Genomic DNA, 19076 nt, shown 5'->3' on the forward strand with positions numbered 1-19076 from the left:
CCAACCCTCTGGAATGACCTCCCCACCCCCACCCGATATCAGAACTACTACCGACCTCCGCTCCTTCCAACAAAAACTTAAGACTCACCTGTTCCAATTAGCTGGCCTGGCCCATTTATAGTCCCATTTATACCTCCTAGCAAATATTTTATCCTGGGCTAGTTTTTAGGGGTGTTTGTTAATGTATTTTCAAATTTTTAAAATTTTAAATCTAACTTTAACTATTGTACAGTAAACCATTGCTACCTCCTCCAGCCACATCTATATTTATTTTATATTTATATTATGTATATTTATTGTTTTTAATATGACTGTACACCGCCCCGAGTCCCTTCTGGGAGAGGGGCGGTCTAGAAATCAAATAAAAGTTAAAGTTAAAAGTGGGCACTTGTCCAACTAGGAAAAGTGCAAAGACTTATAGGATTATTGATTAAACCAATATGTGTTTGTTTTGGTTTGCTTTTTTCTGATACAATGTGGCTGCAATGCACATATTATTCAATATAAGGAAACCTTGGGTAATATGGTGAACATTGCACAATGCAAGAAACATAATACTCTTGAATTATGTTCCTTAATGTACACTGCTGCGGTTGCACAAGCAGACATTGCAAAACAGATATCGTCCTATTTATCCTTACTCAGAAAATGTAAATACTTCCTGATTTCTCTGTTAATCATCAAAAGACCACCATATATATATGAGGCAAGATACCGCACACCTCTCGCTCAGAGAGAAAGCTGGCAAGGCAAGATGAAGCCTTGGGCTGGTTTCCACCTGATTTTCCTGGTTGCTAGTTCGGTGGTGGGTGACGTCTCAAATCGTGGCACTGGAGGATCCCAGGACACTGAAGCCACTTGCTGTGCACGTGAGTTCCAGCTGTCTGATCTTTCAGCGTGGTCTTAGCCTCTGTGGGGTCCCTACATGCAGGAGCAGAATGTTGGTACTTAGTTTCCCAATAAAGCCAATTGGTTAAAAAAAAGGAATACTTGCCTTCTGTTCTTTCGACTGTCCACAACTACTGAGAGCATGAGGACCCAGATTGTTGGAGACAATATGCTGACTCTGGAAATCGCTTAGAGGGTTCTGTAAAGCACTACAAAGTGGCATAGAAGTTTAAGTGCTACTCTACCTAGGCACTGCAGACTAGCAGTTTTGCAGTTAAAGAGATGGCTCGGGAAATAGATGAGGGATGAATTCTGGCTGCAGGGAAGTAAGTTTGTTTGTTTGTTTGGTCAAACATGTACAAGATAACAGTTCTGTATTAAGAGTGAGCATTTCCTGAGGGTACTGGTGGCATTTAAAGGTTGGAGAAAGTTGATGAGTTGTGATGCTCTTGAAGGGAAAGAATCCTTTCAAAGCAGCAGCATCTTCAGAATAGTTTTTAAAGATCAATAAGTTACTTTTTCATAAATAAAAACAGACTATTGATCTTGAGCTGCTGGGTAAATTTCAGTTGATGTTTTGTATATGTGGAACATATATTAGCTGGGGTTTTGATATCTGTAAAACATGAGTAAGATCGTTGCCTAAGTATTTACCTAAACAGTTTTATGTATGTATTTGTATAGGTAAAAATTAGAACAATAAAGTTCATCTTCTAGATATAGACAGGGCCTCCTTAAGAAACTGTGCTTTATGTGGAAGCCCCTGGTTTCACATGGTATAAAGGGTGAAGATGAGAGCTGGTTTGGTGTAGCAGTTAAATAATCAAGGTAGAATTTGGGAGAACATGAGCTCTAGTTCCACTTTAGACACAAAGTCATCTGATCTTGGACCAGTCCTCTCTCTCAGCTCTAAGAAGAAGGTAAGGTCAAGTCACTTCTGAGAAAGATTGCCAAGAAAGCTGCCAGGAGTCCAGTCTCATTTAAAAGGAGGGAGAGAGAGAGAGATATATAAAATGTAGAGTCAAATTCAAAACAAATCAAGGCCTTTTTAAAAAAAGAAGTATGCACTGTTATCTTAGAGAAAAATCCTTGGGGAAAAGCCCCCAATTTTATTCTCGCATTCTCCAGTAGACCAGGAACAGAAATAATATTTATGTGTGGAAAACCTGAGTGGAAGAAATTTTGCGTCACTTTTATACCCTAATCACCTTGCCTTCTGTTCCACCCTGATTTTCTAGCACCTCACTCATGCTATTTTGGTTTAATGTGAACCTATTGATCCATAAGGAGAACATATTGCTTCTTTTCTATTTTTCATGTTGTGTCCTTTTTATTCTCCTATGCCAGAGCTGGAGGGCTTAACACAATGCGGAAGGGAGAAGATTATTCTCCAAGGACAGGCTGGGATACCTGGGATTCCAGGTGTGCCAGGAACAAATGGGTCACCAGGACTAAAAGGTGACTCAGGTCCTCAGGGGCCCCCAGGTGAGTGAATGCCCATTAAAGACGTCATTCCAGGTGATTCACAGCAGCTCATTTGCTGTCTTTCCTTGCAACAGTGGGAAGCAAACTTTGTATTAATAAAACTTGCCTAGAAAAGGAGAAGTAATTAGCAGAGTGACAGAAGCAATTCTCTCTCTCCCAAATGCTAGATAGGAAATGGAAGTTGCATGTTCTTTCATTCAGTAAAAGGATTCTTAAGATCAATGTCTTAGCAAAGTAGTCAGGAGATGCTTCTTTGGTTCTCTGTTATTGTGGGAACTTTTTAAAGACAGGTGGATTAGATTGTTTTGTCGTATGAGTTGTTCTTATGCCCATGAACCTTCTTCCTTTTTGAAGTATCAGCAATGCTATCAAGGATTTGTTGATAGCACTAACCTACAAATCCAACATAATTTCGTGCAAATCAAGACTCCCAACAGCCCTGAGCTAAAATTTGAAATCATCATCTCAAATCCAAACATCTTTCCTCTTTGATTGTTTGCTCTCTGGAAGTTGTAATATTCTCATCAGTGCAATGTCTGGCTTCAAAACTCTGTTGAAGATGTATTTTGATTCTCCTAAGCTGGTCTTTCTCCTCCTCCTCTTCTTCTTTCTCTTCTTCAGGTGAAAGAGGATCTGCTGGGATAACTGGAAAAGCTGGACCGAAAGGAGACAAAGGAGACAAAGGTAATACGTCTACTGATTGAAATCAAAGGTTGTGCAAGAGTTGGATCAAAGGGGAAGCACCGGCCCACCTGTTTGTGACCGATCACATTTCATTTCATGGTCTTCTTGGTTGAACTGTTTGTAACATAAAACCAAATGATGATATCTATCCATCACTATGAAGAATGGGCAATACACTGGCATACAAGAGGTTATTCTTATCTATGGGCCTTATGAACCTTTCTGTTTACCCACTGCACAAGAAATTGTTTTTCTTTTCTTATAGGAGATGCCTGCAGATTAGACAATTGTCCACTGAAAGGTATGCCTCTTCTTCCTCTTTTTCAATAGCTTCCTAATTGGGTTGCTTCAGTCTTTCACTTACATGGTAGCTGGATTATTTTGGGAGCTGAAGGCCAAGAAACCTGGAATCATCAAATGCAGAAAGCTTGCTTTGCTAGTCTGAGCCCTGCCAGGCTTTTATAACTAAGCTAAGATGCCTATATACCTGCCAATCAACTTCCTTTGACTTAGCACATTCCTATCTGTGCCAACTACAATTTCCATCATTTGCAGCAGCCTATCTGTCTTAATGGATATAATGTACAGTATTATCAGTCACTTAACTGACTGAATAATTCAAGTTGGATAGGATATTTCTTTTAGCTCCATCCTATTACACTTCTAAGCAGGGTTGATAGTCTCAATACTCTCACCAAGGTGTTACTTCCAGAACTAACCCTAACCCTAACCCAATCTTAATGGATTGTTTGTACAGTATTGTCAGTCATTTAAGGGACTGAATAATTCAAGTTGGAAAAGTATATTTCTTTTGGCTCCACCCTCCTAAACAGGGTTCATATTGTCAATACATTTTGAAGCCACTTAGTAGCATTGGCTGCTAAGTGGCTTCAAAATGCTTTAAAACCTTGCATGGCATAGAACCTGGTTAATTGAGGGGCAGCTTTTTTCTCATTGTGTGGGCTCACCTCCTAGTTTCTGGCAGAATGGATCCCTCCTATTACATATTGTGCTCATCCAGGATCTAGGAAGTATGAATTCTCTGTGACCATGACCTTCAGTGGACAAAATCTGGCTGGCTAGGCAACAAATTATAACAATAACACTTCGATAAAATTGCTTACAAAGTGATGAAAGACCAGTTAAGAACTTGGTAAACATTTTGAAGTGAAAATAATATTTTTAAAGAGTAGCAGTCCTGAAAGATACGAAGAATCTCTTTCTAAAAAATATATGTCCTCAAGTTTTAAATCTTACTCAGATGCATATGCTTACTGGAAGAAGAGAAAGAGAAAGGACGGACTTTGTAGTAGCCAAATTAAAAATGGGTTTTGGACTAGTACAAACTCATTAACCACAGGCTGAGTATCATTATGATACTTGTTGTTTGCATCTATCCACATTTGCAAGTGAGACTCCAACTCCCATCATCGTCAGTCAGCAAGCCCAACAGTTCCAAAGATGTCTACTATGATTCTCCTTCCTCCTTGGAATTATTATGTTATCTTTATATAATCGCTTTTTATAAGGGCTCTCCATGAATTTATGGCATTTTTCCTACAATTGAGACTTCAATGATTTCACACTTGAGAGTTCTCCACAAAAGTCAACGTCAGTCCCAGACATGTATTTTGCCTGAACTAACCCACTCAATTCTTCTCCCTATTCTTCCCCTAGAGACAGAAGCCAGAAATTGCAAAGACCTCCTGGAACGTGGGGAGACCCTGAATGGCTGGTATACAATCTACCCAACCAAGGGAAACCCGATGCTGGTTTTCTGTGACATGGGGACTGATGGTGGAGGCTGGTTGGTAAGTGGCAGCCCAAGGAGGAGGAGGAAGAGATACCTGAATGCATCAGAAGAGCAAAAAACTCCATGTTACTATAATTACTCCCTTAAACAAGTAGGCTCCATGCTATCCACTTTGTTATAATATAATGGCGGCTATTCAGGGGCCCATCAGTCTTCTCTCATCTAAAGAGATGAGTGGTGGACAAGTTACAGCCCCAGAGCTGAATGAGACTCTCAAGTCCTTTCTTGGGTTTTGAGCCAGGACAGTAGAGAATTGAAGGCAAAAGATGGTCTCAAGGAGTTGCTCCCTCATTATGACTTACAAGAGGAGTCATAGTTCTTTTCAAGGTCTTTTGCAAAGCAAGACTGAAAGGCAGCCCCCACACACACACACTTTAGAAATGGCCTAAGATTAAGGAAGGCAGCTTCTTCATCAAGCAGATGCTGAGGTATTGCTTGCTATCTCTCCACAGCAATTCCAGAGGCGGCAAGATGGGTCTGTGGATTTCTACCGTGACTGGGGATCATACAAGAAAGGATTTGGAAATCAAGGATCAGAATTCTGGCTGGGCAATGATAAGATCCATCTTCTCACCAGTTCTGGTAAGCCCAAAATCTCCTCTTCTACTTGGTACTCAATTTGATAGACATTAAGTCCTTTTCTACAGATAATTCTTATCTTTATCAGAATTAATTTTTAAGAAAAGATGAGTATCAATCTTTCCAGTTTCAGCCCTTTAATATTAGCAGATCGGTACCCCTCTCACTGCCATAACCAATTTTATGTACACAGAAATTTTTAAAAGATTGACTTTGTAAAGATAAAGGAAACTTCAGAGGATCACCAGAGGTTTTGGATTGACACATGGATCATAATCCCACCATGATCAAGTCCATGGGGAATGAAAGTCTACACAATGATTAGCAGGCTTCCTTTCTTTTTTTAAAAAAAGTATTTTTAATTTTCAAAACAGACACAACGCAAAGAATCCTCCTTCTTTACATACTGTAGAGAGTGTATCAGTTGGTTACAAAAGACTTTCATGCATCTCTTCCACAGTCATCAACCATAATTCATATTAACTCAAGTTTTTAAACTCAGATATATTTATACATATTACCATCATCATACCTCTATTTTCATTTGACTATAATTGTTTAAACATCCTTCGTCATAAAATATATCAAGATTTAAAACATAACCACATACTGGCATTTCAGTTGCTATTTCTAATAACCTCCAATAACACTGAATCCTTATGGCCTATTCTAGCTAAACATCCATAATATTTAGTAACAGAAATTTCTAATCCTCCTTTCCAAATCACTGTTTACAATTTACATCCACTTTCCTTATGTTGTACCCATGCACACACACACACACACACACATATATATATATATGTGTGTGTGTGTGTGTGTGTGTGTGTGTGTGTTGTATTTGTACTGATAAATAAATAAAGGAAGACTAGTATAGATCTATTTCGAGCTAATTAGCTCTCATCAGCTAGCCATACCCTTACTGGGATTTGAACCTGGGCTGTATTATATCTTAGGCAGGAGTCTTAGCCACTAAGCCACAGGCTCTCCTCCTTATCAGTTGAGCCAGGGAAATAGGTATGTATTTGTGTTACAACCCCTGGTATGCCCAAATATGGGAGGAAGGTCACTACTCCCTCTTTCTGTCCTTCGGCTCATCACAGAAGACCATGCAGGCAGAAAACCATATTTTTATTTTTAATGTTGCCTTTTTATATTTGTGTTGTATTTGTACTGATAAATAAATAAAGGGAGACTAGTATAGATCTATTTCGAGCTAATTAGCTCTCATCAGCTAGCCATACCCTTACTGGGATTTGAACCTGGGCTGTATTATATCTTAGGCAGGAGTCTTAGCCACTAAGCCACAGGCTCGCCTCCTTATCAGTTGAGCCAGGGAAATAGGTATGTATTTGTGTTATATATGCACACACTGTTATCATTATCCCTCCTTTATTTAACTGTGTCCTTTATCATAACATTTTCCCCCTAATAAACAAAACTTAACTAAATTTAACTTAGTTCTTTTTTATTAACTTTTATATATAACCCCAAAAAATTCTAATCTTCCTTTCATAGGTACCATTCAATATTCTTTCCAATTATTACTTATCATAGCAATACATATGTATACATTATTATCATTATCAATTATTTATTTAACTATATCTATTGTCACTAAATTTCTCTAAGTTTAACTAGTTTTAGATTATACCCTTTCATCTATCAACCTATATCTTTCCAGTAGCAAAATAATCTCATGTCTTCTGCCATTTGTGGTATCAGTCCTCTAATCATCTCTTTAATCAAATTTGTATGGACTCCTCTTTGCAACTCATTGCTTATTAAGTCTCTCGTGTAATTTCTATGCCCTTCTTCTGTTTTCTTAATCAGTGTATCTTTAATTGTCAGTGGTGTTTTCAATGATGTTGCTAACAAAATTTATCTCTTTAAATCCATAAATTCTTTTATTTTTCCTTCTTCTGTATCTTGCCATCTGGGGTAGAGTTCCCCTTCATTTAATTCCTCTTTCTGTATTCCACTCTTTCCTTTTCCAGACACATACCAATCGCCAAAGATATCAGCGGATTTAATTTCTCTGTAGTCATTTTTCTCTTCGGTTTTTAGGACTCTAACCTCCACTATTTCCACTTGATAAACATCTCCAACTTCTTCATCATATTTTACTGTTAGATACTCTAGGTTTTCCAACTTCTTCTCCGTCCTCTTAAATGTGTTTGATAATTTCTGAATTTCTAACAATATTTTTTTGCAAACTTAAAGTTTCTTTCTACTATTGATATTGTGCCATTATCTCCAGCTGACAAACACTGCTGCTCTGGCTTGGAAGGTTTTTACAAGATTAAGCATAAATTCACAATAAAGTCTTATTTTCACTTTTCTCTGGTTAAAGATATACTTCAAAGGAACATCTGTATGCTTTTCTTCTTATCACTCTCTATAGACAAAACAGTGAGACCTTAAAGTGCCAAGCCAGAATAATCAGTGAGGAAAGTAAAAGTGTTTTGTTTCCAATACACAAACCTCCAGCCTCCGAGTAGCAGTGCCATCTTCCGCTCTGTTGTTACAATGTTCTTTGTTGCTTTTTGTATCTTTTTTATTCCAAGTTTTTAAAAAAGTCAAATTCTTAAATGAAATAGAGAAGAAAAAGGGAAAACACACGCAGTAATGAAGGAGAAATTTAGTCCATAGGTTGCAAAAAATAATTTTAAAAAAGAAGAAAACTTAATCCATTTGATTTTAAAGGCTTGCATAAATTCCATCCATGAAAATAACATTTAAAAAGTAAGATAACCCACTGTCCAAAACCATTCAAAGCTTAATTCCGCCGCTTATTTCTTCTGTTCTAAAATTTAAATTAACTTTAAGTTTTTTATATGCAGTCTCTTTTAAAACAGTAAAAAATCCTCACCAGCTGGAAACACTTTCTCTTTCCATATCCTTCTGTTTTGGAGCCGCCCCGACTTCATAAGCCTGGTGGCTGGACTTTTTGTCGCCGGCTTGAAGAACTTCTCTTGGATCGATCAGGGACTTTGCGATGTCCCTGAGATCAGCAAGCGGTATTCTTCCTGTTCAATGTCTCTGCGGGACGGTTTAGGCCCAATTGGACCACCCAGCGGCAAAAGTATCAGCTACGGTCTCGGAGCATCGAGACCGCACGTCCATATCGTCGTGACGTTGGATCCTCCTCTCAGCAGGCTTCCTTTCAAGGACTTCTGCACCTCAAGTAGCTCTCTAATAGTATCTTTCTTTTGGTGTGCAGGAACACATCAGTTGAGGATTGACCTGGAAGATTTCAATGGTACCAGAACCTTTGCAACATATTCCAGTTTCAGAATTGCAAATGAAAATGAAAATTACAAATTAATTTTGGGTTCTTATTTGGATGGCAATATGGGTGAGTAATACAGAAAATGTCTCTACATTTGAATACCTTTTTACGGTGAATAGAACAAACATAAATAGTTACTTCAAATAGTGAGATGGACAGAAAATAAATTTATTCATAGAAAAACTGGAGAAGATAACAAAATACAAAGACATACAAGCAGAAATACAATATCTGTGGTAAAAGAAAGCAAAGGTAGTACCAATAGTAATAAGTGCTTTGATACTTCTTCATGTACCACCACTTGAACACCATTGGCATTGACAAAATCACCACTAGACAATTGTAAAAGCACATTTACTTGAAACAATTTTCATGTTGCAACAATATTGTAACACAAACAAACATCAATCTTTGCCTATAATAGGTCCTTGGGAGTCCCTTCGGGGAGAGGGGGTGGTCTATAAATCTAATAAATAAATAAATAAATAAATAATAAGGACTCAACAGGTGGATAAAAATGCCAAATCCAAACTAAATATCTGACTGCATAATAATATCACATCACCCGATGCAGAATGCAGAAACAGTTTAAGCCAGGGTGCTGCCTAATTCCTTTCTAGCTTATCAGAGGGACAATATGGGGGTGTGAATATGAAGAGGCAGGCCTTCAACTGGTCCAGGGAGCAAAATGCAATCTCAGACTCAGGGAATCTAGGAAATTATGCAAATAAACCAGATCCTCTATCATTTATATTTGATCCCTTTCTAATTCTTAGTGGTGTAGGAACATTTTTCATTGGTGAAATACCCTGCAGGTTTGCAATCCTGGAAGACATGAACTTAGTGCTTGCCTGTGATTTCCTCCTTTTAGGTGATTCTCTCTCAGGACAAAATAACTCTCCGTTCTCTACCAAAGACAGAGACAATGATATCTATGATGCAAATTGTGCCGTAAGTTTCAAAGGAGCCTGGTGGTACCATAAGTGCCACACTTCCAACCTGAATGGCCTTTATCATAAAGGGGAACATACCTCTTTTGCTGATGGCATCAACTGGCATGCTGGGAAGGGGTACCATTATTCTTACAAGTATGCAGATATGAAAATTAGACCACAATAAATGAAACCACAGTTTGATAGATTTTTTCAATATGACCCAAAATTATTATTCTTCTGTATTCTCTTCTGGAAAAAAAATTAAATGCAGCAATTCTTTAAAACTGCTCCTTTGTGTCACTGTTATCTCTTGTAGTGATCCCTTTTTTTATGCCCATGGGGTTTGGATTCAAATTATTTTCCTTCTTACTTCCGGTTCCGGCGGCTGACGGCGCCGGGCAACTTGTTGCTCGCTCCGGCTCCCCGGTGGGCTTCCCCACTCCTTGGGGGGCACAGGACGCCCCGCAGAGGTGTCCTGCCAGAGGGGCGGCACCGCGGGGGATCCCTGGATCGGCGGCGGCCGGCGGGAGGTCCCCCGCCTCGCCCAAGGCACCGGGGAGCAGATCGGAGGACGCGTGGGCGTCTTCGCTGAGAGGCTGTGCGGAGAATGAGCAAGCACAAGGACGCAGCGGCGGTGCAGTGAGGCGCAGAACTCCCTTCATCCCCTTTACTGACTTGAAGAATTTGCCAGCAGTTTAAAACTTTTTCTCTCAGCTGATTTGAGAGGCGCGGCTGGAGGGAGGGGGATTTCCCCCCCCTCGGACAGGCGGCTTGGAACAATTCTGCTCTCAGCCCCAGGGGAAGGAGTGGGGGGAGAGCCAACCAATGATGCCACACCCTTTCTTAAAGTGATTTTCTTTGAACTTAACCCCATAACATATTGATGATCTGAGAACTTTGGGAACTTTGAACTTTGAAAACTTTGTTATGCCTCTAAACCCGAAGCTGACAGGGCAAGATGGCACACTTCCGTTGTCTTCATGAACTGTGAAACCTGACTCCACCTTTAAAAATTCAGGCTTCCGGTCTTTGTCTCCGTGCTACTCAGATAAATCTCTTGTGGATTGTTACTCTTTGAACTCCCTGGAGTGAAAAACTTTGCTCTACTGCCAGGGTGATCAGAGAAACTCTCTTCTGCCTGGACCTTCTGTCTCCTGGACTCTTCTGGCTGCTCTGCCGCTCTGACTGTCCATTCTCTACACTGATTGAACTCTTTATTCTATAAACAATGCCTCCTAAAAGACCACCTCCTGGAAAGCCTGGCTTTGCTACCTCTGCCCCGACATCAGCAACTTCCAGCCCTGCTACACAATCAACAATAACAGCCCTGATGCAACCTAAAAGTACAGAATTGGACTTTCAACAAATGTTTCAGCAAATTTTACAGGGACAAGAGGAAATCAAGAAACAACTAAAGGAAATGAAAGAAGAAATTAAAGAGAATCAGGCCCAAATTAATACGAACTCACAGAGACTGGACCTTTTGGAGGGTGAGGTGGCTGAGATGAGGGAGGGGGTGGAGGGGGTGCAGAAGGGAAACAAAGAACTTGATACCCAACAGATGAAAATAGAGTTTGAGAGAATGTCCTTTTACCTTAGATTCCAAAATGTGATGGAAGCAGATGATGAAAACATAAGGGACATCATGACAAGTATTTTGGCTGAATACATTCATAAAGAAAAACAACAGATGGGTTGGGAGATAGACCTGGTTTATAGAGTGAACTCAGCCTACGCTAGAACACCCAACGTACCCAGGGAGGTACACATTAAATTTCTTAGAAAAAGCACAAGAGATGAAATTCTGAGTGCACAAAGTGGGCAAGCCTTGACATACCAAAATAGGGAAATAGCCATTCTGAAGCAGATCCCCAAGAAAGTGAGGGGAAAAAGAAAAAATTATTCGCATCTAGTGAATAAATTATACCAGAAGGGGGTGTGGTTCAGATGGCTGATGCCTGAAGATATGTTAATATTCTGGGAGGAGACAAGAATTAGAATCAATACACCCATAGAGGCGCAGGCCTTTATGGAAAAAAACAAAATACACCTAGAAAAAACAGAAGATCCTATAACAGACATACAGGACACGGGAGGGGCCGGAGCTCTGTCGGCGAGGGGAGATGGGGCAATACCAAGAAAGCTCAGATCACAAAAATGAATAAGAAAATCTTTTTGACATAAACTGATCGAAAATACCAATGGAATTAATATGCTGACTATATACCACTATGTATTAATGATTTTTACTTAGATGTATACCTTTTCCACTACCTTTTCCCTTGTAAATTTTAAAAAAATCAATAAAACTTGTTTAAAAAAAATAAAAAATTATTTTCCTTCTTCATTTTCCAATTTTTTGGAAGCAGAAATTGAACATCTGTGGCAAAAGAAAACAAAGGTAGTACCAATAGGAATTAGTGATTTGGTACCAGAGGTGGGTTGCTCCCAGTTTTCCCTGGTTCAGTAGTGGTGATTCGGCCTGAGTCGTAGAATCAGCAGTGACCCAGACTGGCCACATCTCCAAACCGATTCCCCAGTCTCTTCTGCTGTTGCCGGCATGTTTCTGCACATGCGCAGATTAGATTACAGTCAACTGTGTATGTGTGAGCAATGCACAGCGGGTGCGCGAGCGAGTGAAGCCCGCACGAAGCAAAGCGGTACCAACCGGTACAGGAACCCTCCCCTGTTTGGTACCTATTGATGTACCACCACTTGAGTACCATTGGCATCAGTGGTAGGTTCTGGATTCCGTTCCAACTGGTACGGTTGAAACAGCCCCAGAGATACCCACATGCATGCGTGCGGTGCTTGCGCACACACGCATGGCACATGCATGCATTCTAGCATCAAATGACGCTTCCGCAAGCCTCCGTGACACTCCAGCTTCTCCGTGGAGCACCACGCAGGCACCCTACGCGCCATGTGCATGTGCGTAAACGCCAAAAGCATAAAGCCCCGGTAAGGAGCATGGGCAGGTGGGTGGGCCCTCTGGAGCACCGTACCAGAATGGTATCCGGTGCTCCGGGCGGGATCCAGTACACCCGTACTGGGGCGTACTGCCTGCAACCCACCACTGATTGGCATTGACAAAATCACCACCATCCAATTGTAAAGGAACAGCTTACATGTTGCAACAATATTGTAACATAATCAAACATCAATCTCTGCCTATGATAGGTCCTTGGGAAGGACTCAACAGGCAGATAAAAATGCCAAATCCAATCGAAATATCTGACTGCATAATAATATCACATGACCTGATGCAGAATGCAGAAACAGGTTAAGCCAGGAGGCTGCCTAATTCCTTTCTAGCTTATCAGAGGGGACAATATGGGGGTGTGAATAACAAACCATTGTTAATAAAACTTTCAGCACATTTCAGTCTGTCCCAATGGCAGATCAAAATGTCAACTTGGCAACCATGATAGCACAATGAAAGCTCCACCCTTTTTAAAGCATGCAATGATGTTTGCAAGGCAAATTTATATCACGATGTTAAAAAGTTTGCTAGGCCTGAACTGCCTGAATTGACACTCAAGAGTTAAACTAAGAAAGCTTTATTGCGCAGGTCATAAAACAAAAAAGGGTTCTTATCTGAAAGTGATTTATTGCGCACGCGTTACACATTCCAAAATTCCTCTCTTCTTTGTTCGGCAGCCAACTTTGGCTAACGTAGCTTTCATTATCAAAATGTAACCAATTAGTTACTTCTGTTTTCATTTACTTTTATTATTTTATTATTAAAGTTTGTTTATTAATTAGAATATTTTCTTAAAGACTATTTCTTTTCTAAATATCTCAAAAGATATGCGGAAGGGAATCAGCCACGGTCCATCGATCTCCAACAGGGTGTTTTTTCCCCTGACAATTTATTCATTCAGTCAGTCATTCAAATTTGTTTTATCTACCCAACTCTGACTGACCCTTTAAAAGTTAAAAAGGAGCAGGGTTTCATTCCTAGTGTTTTCCCATGCAGACCCCCATATGTCCCTTGTCCCAAGTACCAATTTGCATGTAGGTTGTTATTAAAGTGAGAAGGAAAATAAAGGTAGTTCTCAACTTAAAATTTCTGTTGCTAAATGAGACATTTGTTAAATGAGTTTTGCCTTTCTTGCTACAGTTGCTAAGTGAATCCCTGCAGTTGTTAAATTAGCTTGGAAACTGAATCTGGCTTCCCCATTGACTTTGCTTGCCAGAAAGTCGCCAGAGGTGATCACATGACTCCAGGACACTGCAAACATCATAATTGTGAGTCAGCTGCCAAGCGTCTGAATTTTGATCCCATGACTGTGGGGAATGCTGTAACCGTCATAAGTGTGAAAAATGGTCATAAGTTACTTTTTTTCAGTGCTGTTGTAACTTTAAACAATCACTAAACAAACTATTGTAAGTCTAGGACTACCTCTAGTCTCTATCTGGAATACAAGACTGGAGGCATGAAAAGAATTAACTAAATAAAAACACAGCAACACTACAAAGACAGAAAAAGGTAAATAAAAGATGCCAATAACAACTCAAATCACAGGAATCAAGGGGACCACATTGCTTCATGAAGCAGCTTCTAGGGATGCTTGATTTAAAGCTCTTGGAGCAAAACATTCCTTGAAAGTTTCCCATTTTGAGTCTCGTATTCACAAGTGAGAGTTTCTCAGAAAGAAAGTTGAAATTAAAATAATTTTTGTCATTGTTTTTTTTTTTTCCTTTCAATCTTGTGGTCTAAGAGTTGCTGTTTAGGGGGATCCTTTCATTCACTAACCACCAACCAACCCTGATTATTGTTGATGTTGGCCTAAGAGACACAAAATAATGTCCTGAAATAGCCAGGAAATGTTCAACAGAAACAGAAGTAAATTACCTTTGGTTAGCAGTTTTAAATGTATTTATTTACTTTAAAATATCTCTGCTGCTTTTCAAAACAAGTTTTTACCAGGCAAATGACAGAACTTAAATAATACCATGTGATGACAAAAGGCTACTTGTTCAGGCACTTCCAGCTCACCTTTACCTGAGGGATATCGTTTTGGCAGGATTCTCTTGATTATTAGAAATAGCTTCTTATAATCACGTGCTTTTGCCCTGAGACATAGCCACCTTACCTTCTGTTAGGTATAAACTGTATAAAAATGGACATGAACACAGGAAAAGGGTACGGATAAATGGGGACAATAGGGCAGGGACAGTAGGCACGCTGGTGCGCTTATGCATGTCCCCTTACAGACCCCTTAGCTAAGGGGCAAGATCCACACTAGACAGTTTAAGGTTAAAGTTATGGGGGTTTGAGGATGTAACAACAGAGTCGGGCACTGAATTCCAGGCATTGACCACTCTGTTGCTGAAGTATGCTTCAGAACCAGTCAAGAGCAAATATTGTACCCTTAAAACAACTGTACCAGTTGCTTAGTGAATGTGGGAACTTGTCCAACTAGGAAAAGTGCAAAGATTTATAGGATTATTTTTTTTCCAAAAAATTTATTGGTTTTTATACATATATGGGGAAAGGTAAGGGGATATTCAAAAAACTTTGGCAGCTCCCACACTAGTGATATAAATCCATCCAAAAACTCACAATTTTTACAATCTTAAAAAACAAAAGATAAAAGATAAGCAGAAAACAAGGTCTTATTCTACATTGTCAACCATGTGTTCATTCATTTTCCTTTGTCACTTTCTAGAATATCACCAATTACTATTATTTCAAATACTTTTATAGGATTATTGGATTATTGATTAAACCAATATGTGTTTGTTTTGGTTTGGTTTTTTCTGATACTTTATTTTATTTTATTTATTTATCAAAATTTATAGACCGCCCCCTCTCCCCGAAGGGACTCTGGGCGGTGTACAGGCATCTCATAAAACAGATATAAAAGATAAATACCCTTAAATATAGTCCCTTAAAAGCGAATTAAACCTAAATTTCAACTGTACAGCATAATAAAAGTTAAAATCAACTAAAAGCATACCCCTAAAAATTTAAAAATGCAGACTTGGAGGGCTAAAATTGGTATTAGGCCAGGCCGGCTAAATTGAACAGGTGGGTTTTAAGCTTCTTACGGAAGGAGCGGAGGTCGGTGGTAGTTCTGATATCCGGTGGGAGGTCATTCCAGAGGGTCGGGCCCATCACAGAGAAGGCCCTATTCCTGGGCATTGCCCGCTGGCATTGCCTAGTGGACGGCACCCAGAAGAGTCCCTCTCTGTGAGAGCGAATCGGCCGAAGGGATGTATGGGGCAGGATACGATCCCGCAAATAGCTAGGTCCTGTGCCATGGAGCACTTTAAAGATGATAACCAACACCTTGAAACGCACCCGGAAAGCCACAGGTAGCCAGTGCAGCTCGCGCAGCAGAGGTGTTACGTGGGAGTATCAAGTGACTCCCACAATTGTCCGCGCGGCCGCATTCTGAACCAGCTGCAGCCTTCGGGTGCATCTCAAGGGGAGCCCCATGTAGAGAGCATTACAGGAGTCCAGTCGGGACGTCACAAGCGCATGGGTGACTGTGCAGAGGGCATTCCAGTCCAATAGGGGATGCAATTGGCGCACCAGGCGAACCTGGTGGAACGCCCCCCTTGCCACGGCCGTCACATGGTCATCCATTGACAACCGGGCATCCAGGAGGACGCCCAAATTGCGTGCCCGATCCACGTCCGTAAATAGGCTCTCACCTGTGCTCGGTCAGACTCGGAGCGTGACGATCTCCATCTGCTCTCTAGGCGTCTCTTGCGGCGCTTCATCACCCCCAGCTCCTCGGTGAACCAAGGGGCCTGGGTGGTTCGATGCCGCAAGAGAGGCCGCAAAGGCGCAACCCGGTCCAAGGCCCCGGCGGCTGCACTATTCCATGCGGCCACTAGGTCCTCCATCCGGGTGCAGGTCAGGACTACAGGGAATGGCCCAAGCTCTGTCTGGAACCTATCAGGTTCCATCAAACGCCTGGGGCGGAACCATCTAGGACATTCCGGTCCCGCCTCCCCACGATGGGGAGTAGTGGTTGGAAAGTCGAGCCGGAGAAGTGAATGATCTGACCATGACAGGGGCATGATAGCTAAATCCCCTACTCCCAGATCACTCCTCCACTGGCCAGAGACAAAAATAAGGTCCAGTGTGTGACCTCCCTCGTGTGTGGGGCCCTGAATTACCTGGGTCAGGTCCATGGCTGTCATGGAAGCCATGAACTCCCGAGCCGCCTCGGATGTTTCCCCTACCGATGGCAGGTTAAAGTCCCCCATGACTAGAAGCCTGGGGGTCTCAACCGCCATCTCGGCGATCACCTCGAGGAGCTCGGGCAGGGCCGCTGATGCATAGCGAGGAGCCAGGTATACAATCAGCAAGCCCAACTGTCTCCCTGGGCCCCATTTCACACATAGGGACTCACAACCGGTTATCTGTGGCACAGTGGACTGTCTTGGCTCAAGACCTTCCCTTACGATAACCGCTACCCCGCCACCCCTACCCTGTGCTCGCGGCTGATGAAATGCACGGTAGCCTGGCACACACATTTCCACGAGGGGGAGACCTCCCTCATGGCCCAGCCAGGTCTCCGTTATCCCTGCCAGGTCCGGCTCCCCCTCTGCGATCAAGTCGTTAATGAGGGGGGCTTTGTTGGCAACGGACCTGGCGTTGCATAGCATCAGTCTCAGGCCCCAGCTCTGTAGGTCCTGACCACCTAGATTGCGGGGGTTGGGACAAATGACCAGCCGTATCCAACGGCCACGGTCTCCCAACCGGTTAAAAGATCTTGGCCTACCCTTGCACCTACCCCTCCCCACGACCGTTAGAATGGAAAGACCTTCTTCTGGAACACCACCACTCCCCCTTCTCTTAATCGCTCCGCTCACTCCCTTGTTAAACCCACCTGTCTGCCTGGCACTAGTCCCTCCCTCAGCCTGACTGAACCCACCCCCCGCCCTGGAACCCCTTAAGAGACGAATAAAAGATCTAATTAAAAATCCCCTAAGGTTGCGCTTCGTCCACCTCTCTGGATTGATAAATCCCTCATCAAGGTGGGCCCTCGAGAGGGCGGGAGGCCAAACTTGCAAGAGGGGGGACTCCCGCAGTAAGATGAGGACTGCCCTCGAGTACATGGTAAGATTGCATTTCCGACAGGGCTACAGTTTGGTTGGGGATGTTTACAGATGGTAAAAATTAATTAGTTCCAGTGAGGGATAACGGCCCAAGTCTTGGGTAGGGCGGTGAGGTGATCAAATCCAATAGTCAGCAGGTGATGGTTAGTCCTGCGCCAAGGAGCCTCCTACCTCCTGTCTCTTGCCAGGCCTCTTGCCAGACCTCCAGCGCTGCAGTGCTCTTCCGCCAAGAGCTGCCAGCCAAAGCTGCCAGCCTCCAGCGCTCCTCCGATGTTCCTACTAGAGTGATACAATATTGCTACAATGCACACATGAACAATGAACAATATAAGGAAAGGTTGGGTAATATGATGAACATTGCATAATTCAAGACTACTCTTTCAATAATTAACTCTGCTGAGGTTGCTCAAGCAGTCATTGCAAAACAGATATGAGTATATTTATCCTTACTCAGAAAATGTAAATACTTCCTGATTTCTCTGTTAATGCAGTCATTAAAAGGCATTTTAGAACCTCTTCTGTAAGTGTGGTCTGCTTTGTGGGAGTGGCTTGCCCGCCATGTGACCGGATGGGAGTGGCTTGGCAGTCATGTGACTGGGTGGGCATGGCCAACTTGTAAAATGTGGTGAAACTCACTTAACAACGCTCTTGTTTAGCAACCAAAATGTTGGCTTAGAAACTCAGCCTTTTGAAGCACGCAAGATTTAAAGCTGTCAAGTTACAAGACCCTTGCACCCCTAATCCTTTAGGAAAAAAACCCAGGGGTGTTCAAACTTGACAGCTTTAAGACTTGTGGACTTCAACTCCAAGAATTCCTCCTCTCACTCTTCATCTTGATGATGTGCGGACGGGAGGGGGGAGGGAGCTGGAACCGGTTCTAATTGCCACTGTAGATTTGTGGAACCTCTTCTATAGAAGAGGTTAGAACTGGCAGGAACCCACCCCTGATATATATGAGGCAAGATACCACACACCTCTCGCTCAGAGAGAAAGCTGGCAAGGCAAAATGAAGCCTTGGGCTGGTTTCCACCTGATTTTCCTGGTTGCTAGTTCAGTGGAAAGTGACGTCTCAAATCGTGGCACTGCAGGATCCCAGGACACTGAAGCCATTTGCTGTGCACGTGATTTCCAGCTGTCTGATCTTTCAGCTTGATCTTAGCCTCTGTGGGGTCCCTACATGCAGGAGCAGAACGTTGGTACTTAGTTTCCCAATAAAGCCAATTTGTTAAAAAAAAAGGAATACCTCCTGTTCTTTCGACTGTCCACAACTACTGAGAGCATGAGAACCCAGATTGTTGGAGACAATATGCTGATTCTG

The 19076-nt window shown here is 41.9% G+C and overlaps 1 protein-coding gene across 1 annotated transcript in view; it reads left to right on the plus strand.

The window, feature by feature from the left end:
* Positions 1-683: 683 nt before the first annotated feature.
* The window catches only part of LOC309389036 (ryncolin-4-like), a gene marked incomplete at its 3' end in the record, with an annotated part of 28176 nt that continues 9783 nt past the window's right edge, over positions 684-19076 (plus strand). Inside the window, exons 1-9 of the mRNA XM_081946930.1 lie at positions 684-869; positions 2236-2373; positions 2995-3057; positions 3323-3358; positions 4735-4868; positions 5323-5452; positions 8673-8807; positions 9613-9857; positions 17947-18095. Of these exons, the coding sequence (XP_081803056.1) occupies positions 755-869; positions 2236-2373; positions 2995-3057; positions 3323-3358; positions 4735-4868; positions 5323-5452; positions 8673-8807; positions 9613-9857; positions 17947-18095 (1145 nt within the window). The 5' untranslated portion in view covers positions 684-754. The remainder of the gene's footprint in view (positions 870-2235; positions 2374-2994; positions 3058-3322; positions 3359-4734; positions 4869-5322; positions 5453-8672; positions 8808-9612; positions 9858-17946; positions 18096-19076) is intronic.

This window comes from Natrix helvetica, assembly GCF_964273705.1.
Source record: "Natrix helvetica genome assembly, chromosome: 1".
Classification (NCBI taxonomy): Eukaryota; Metazoa; Chordata; class Lepidosauria; order Squamata; family Natricidae; genus Natrix; species Natrix helvetica.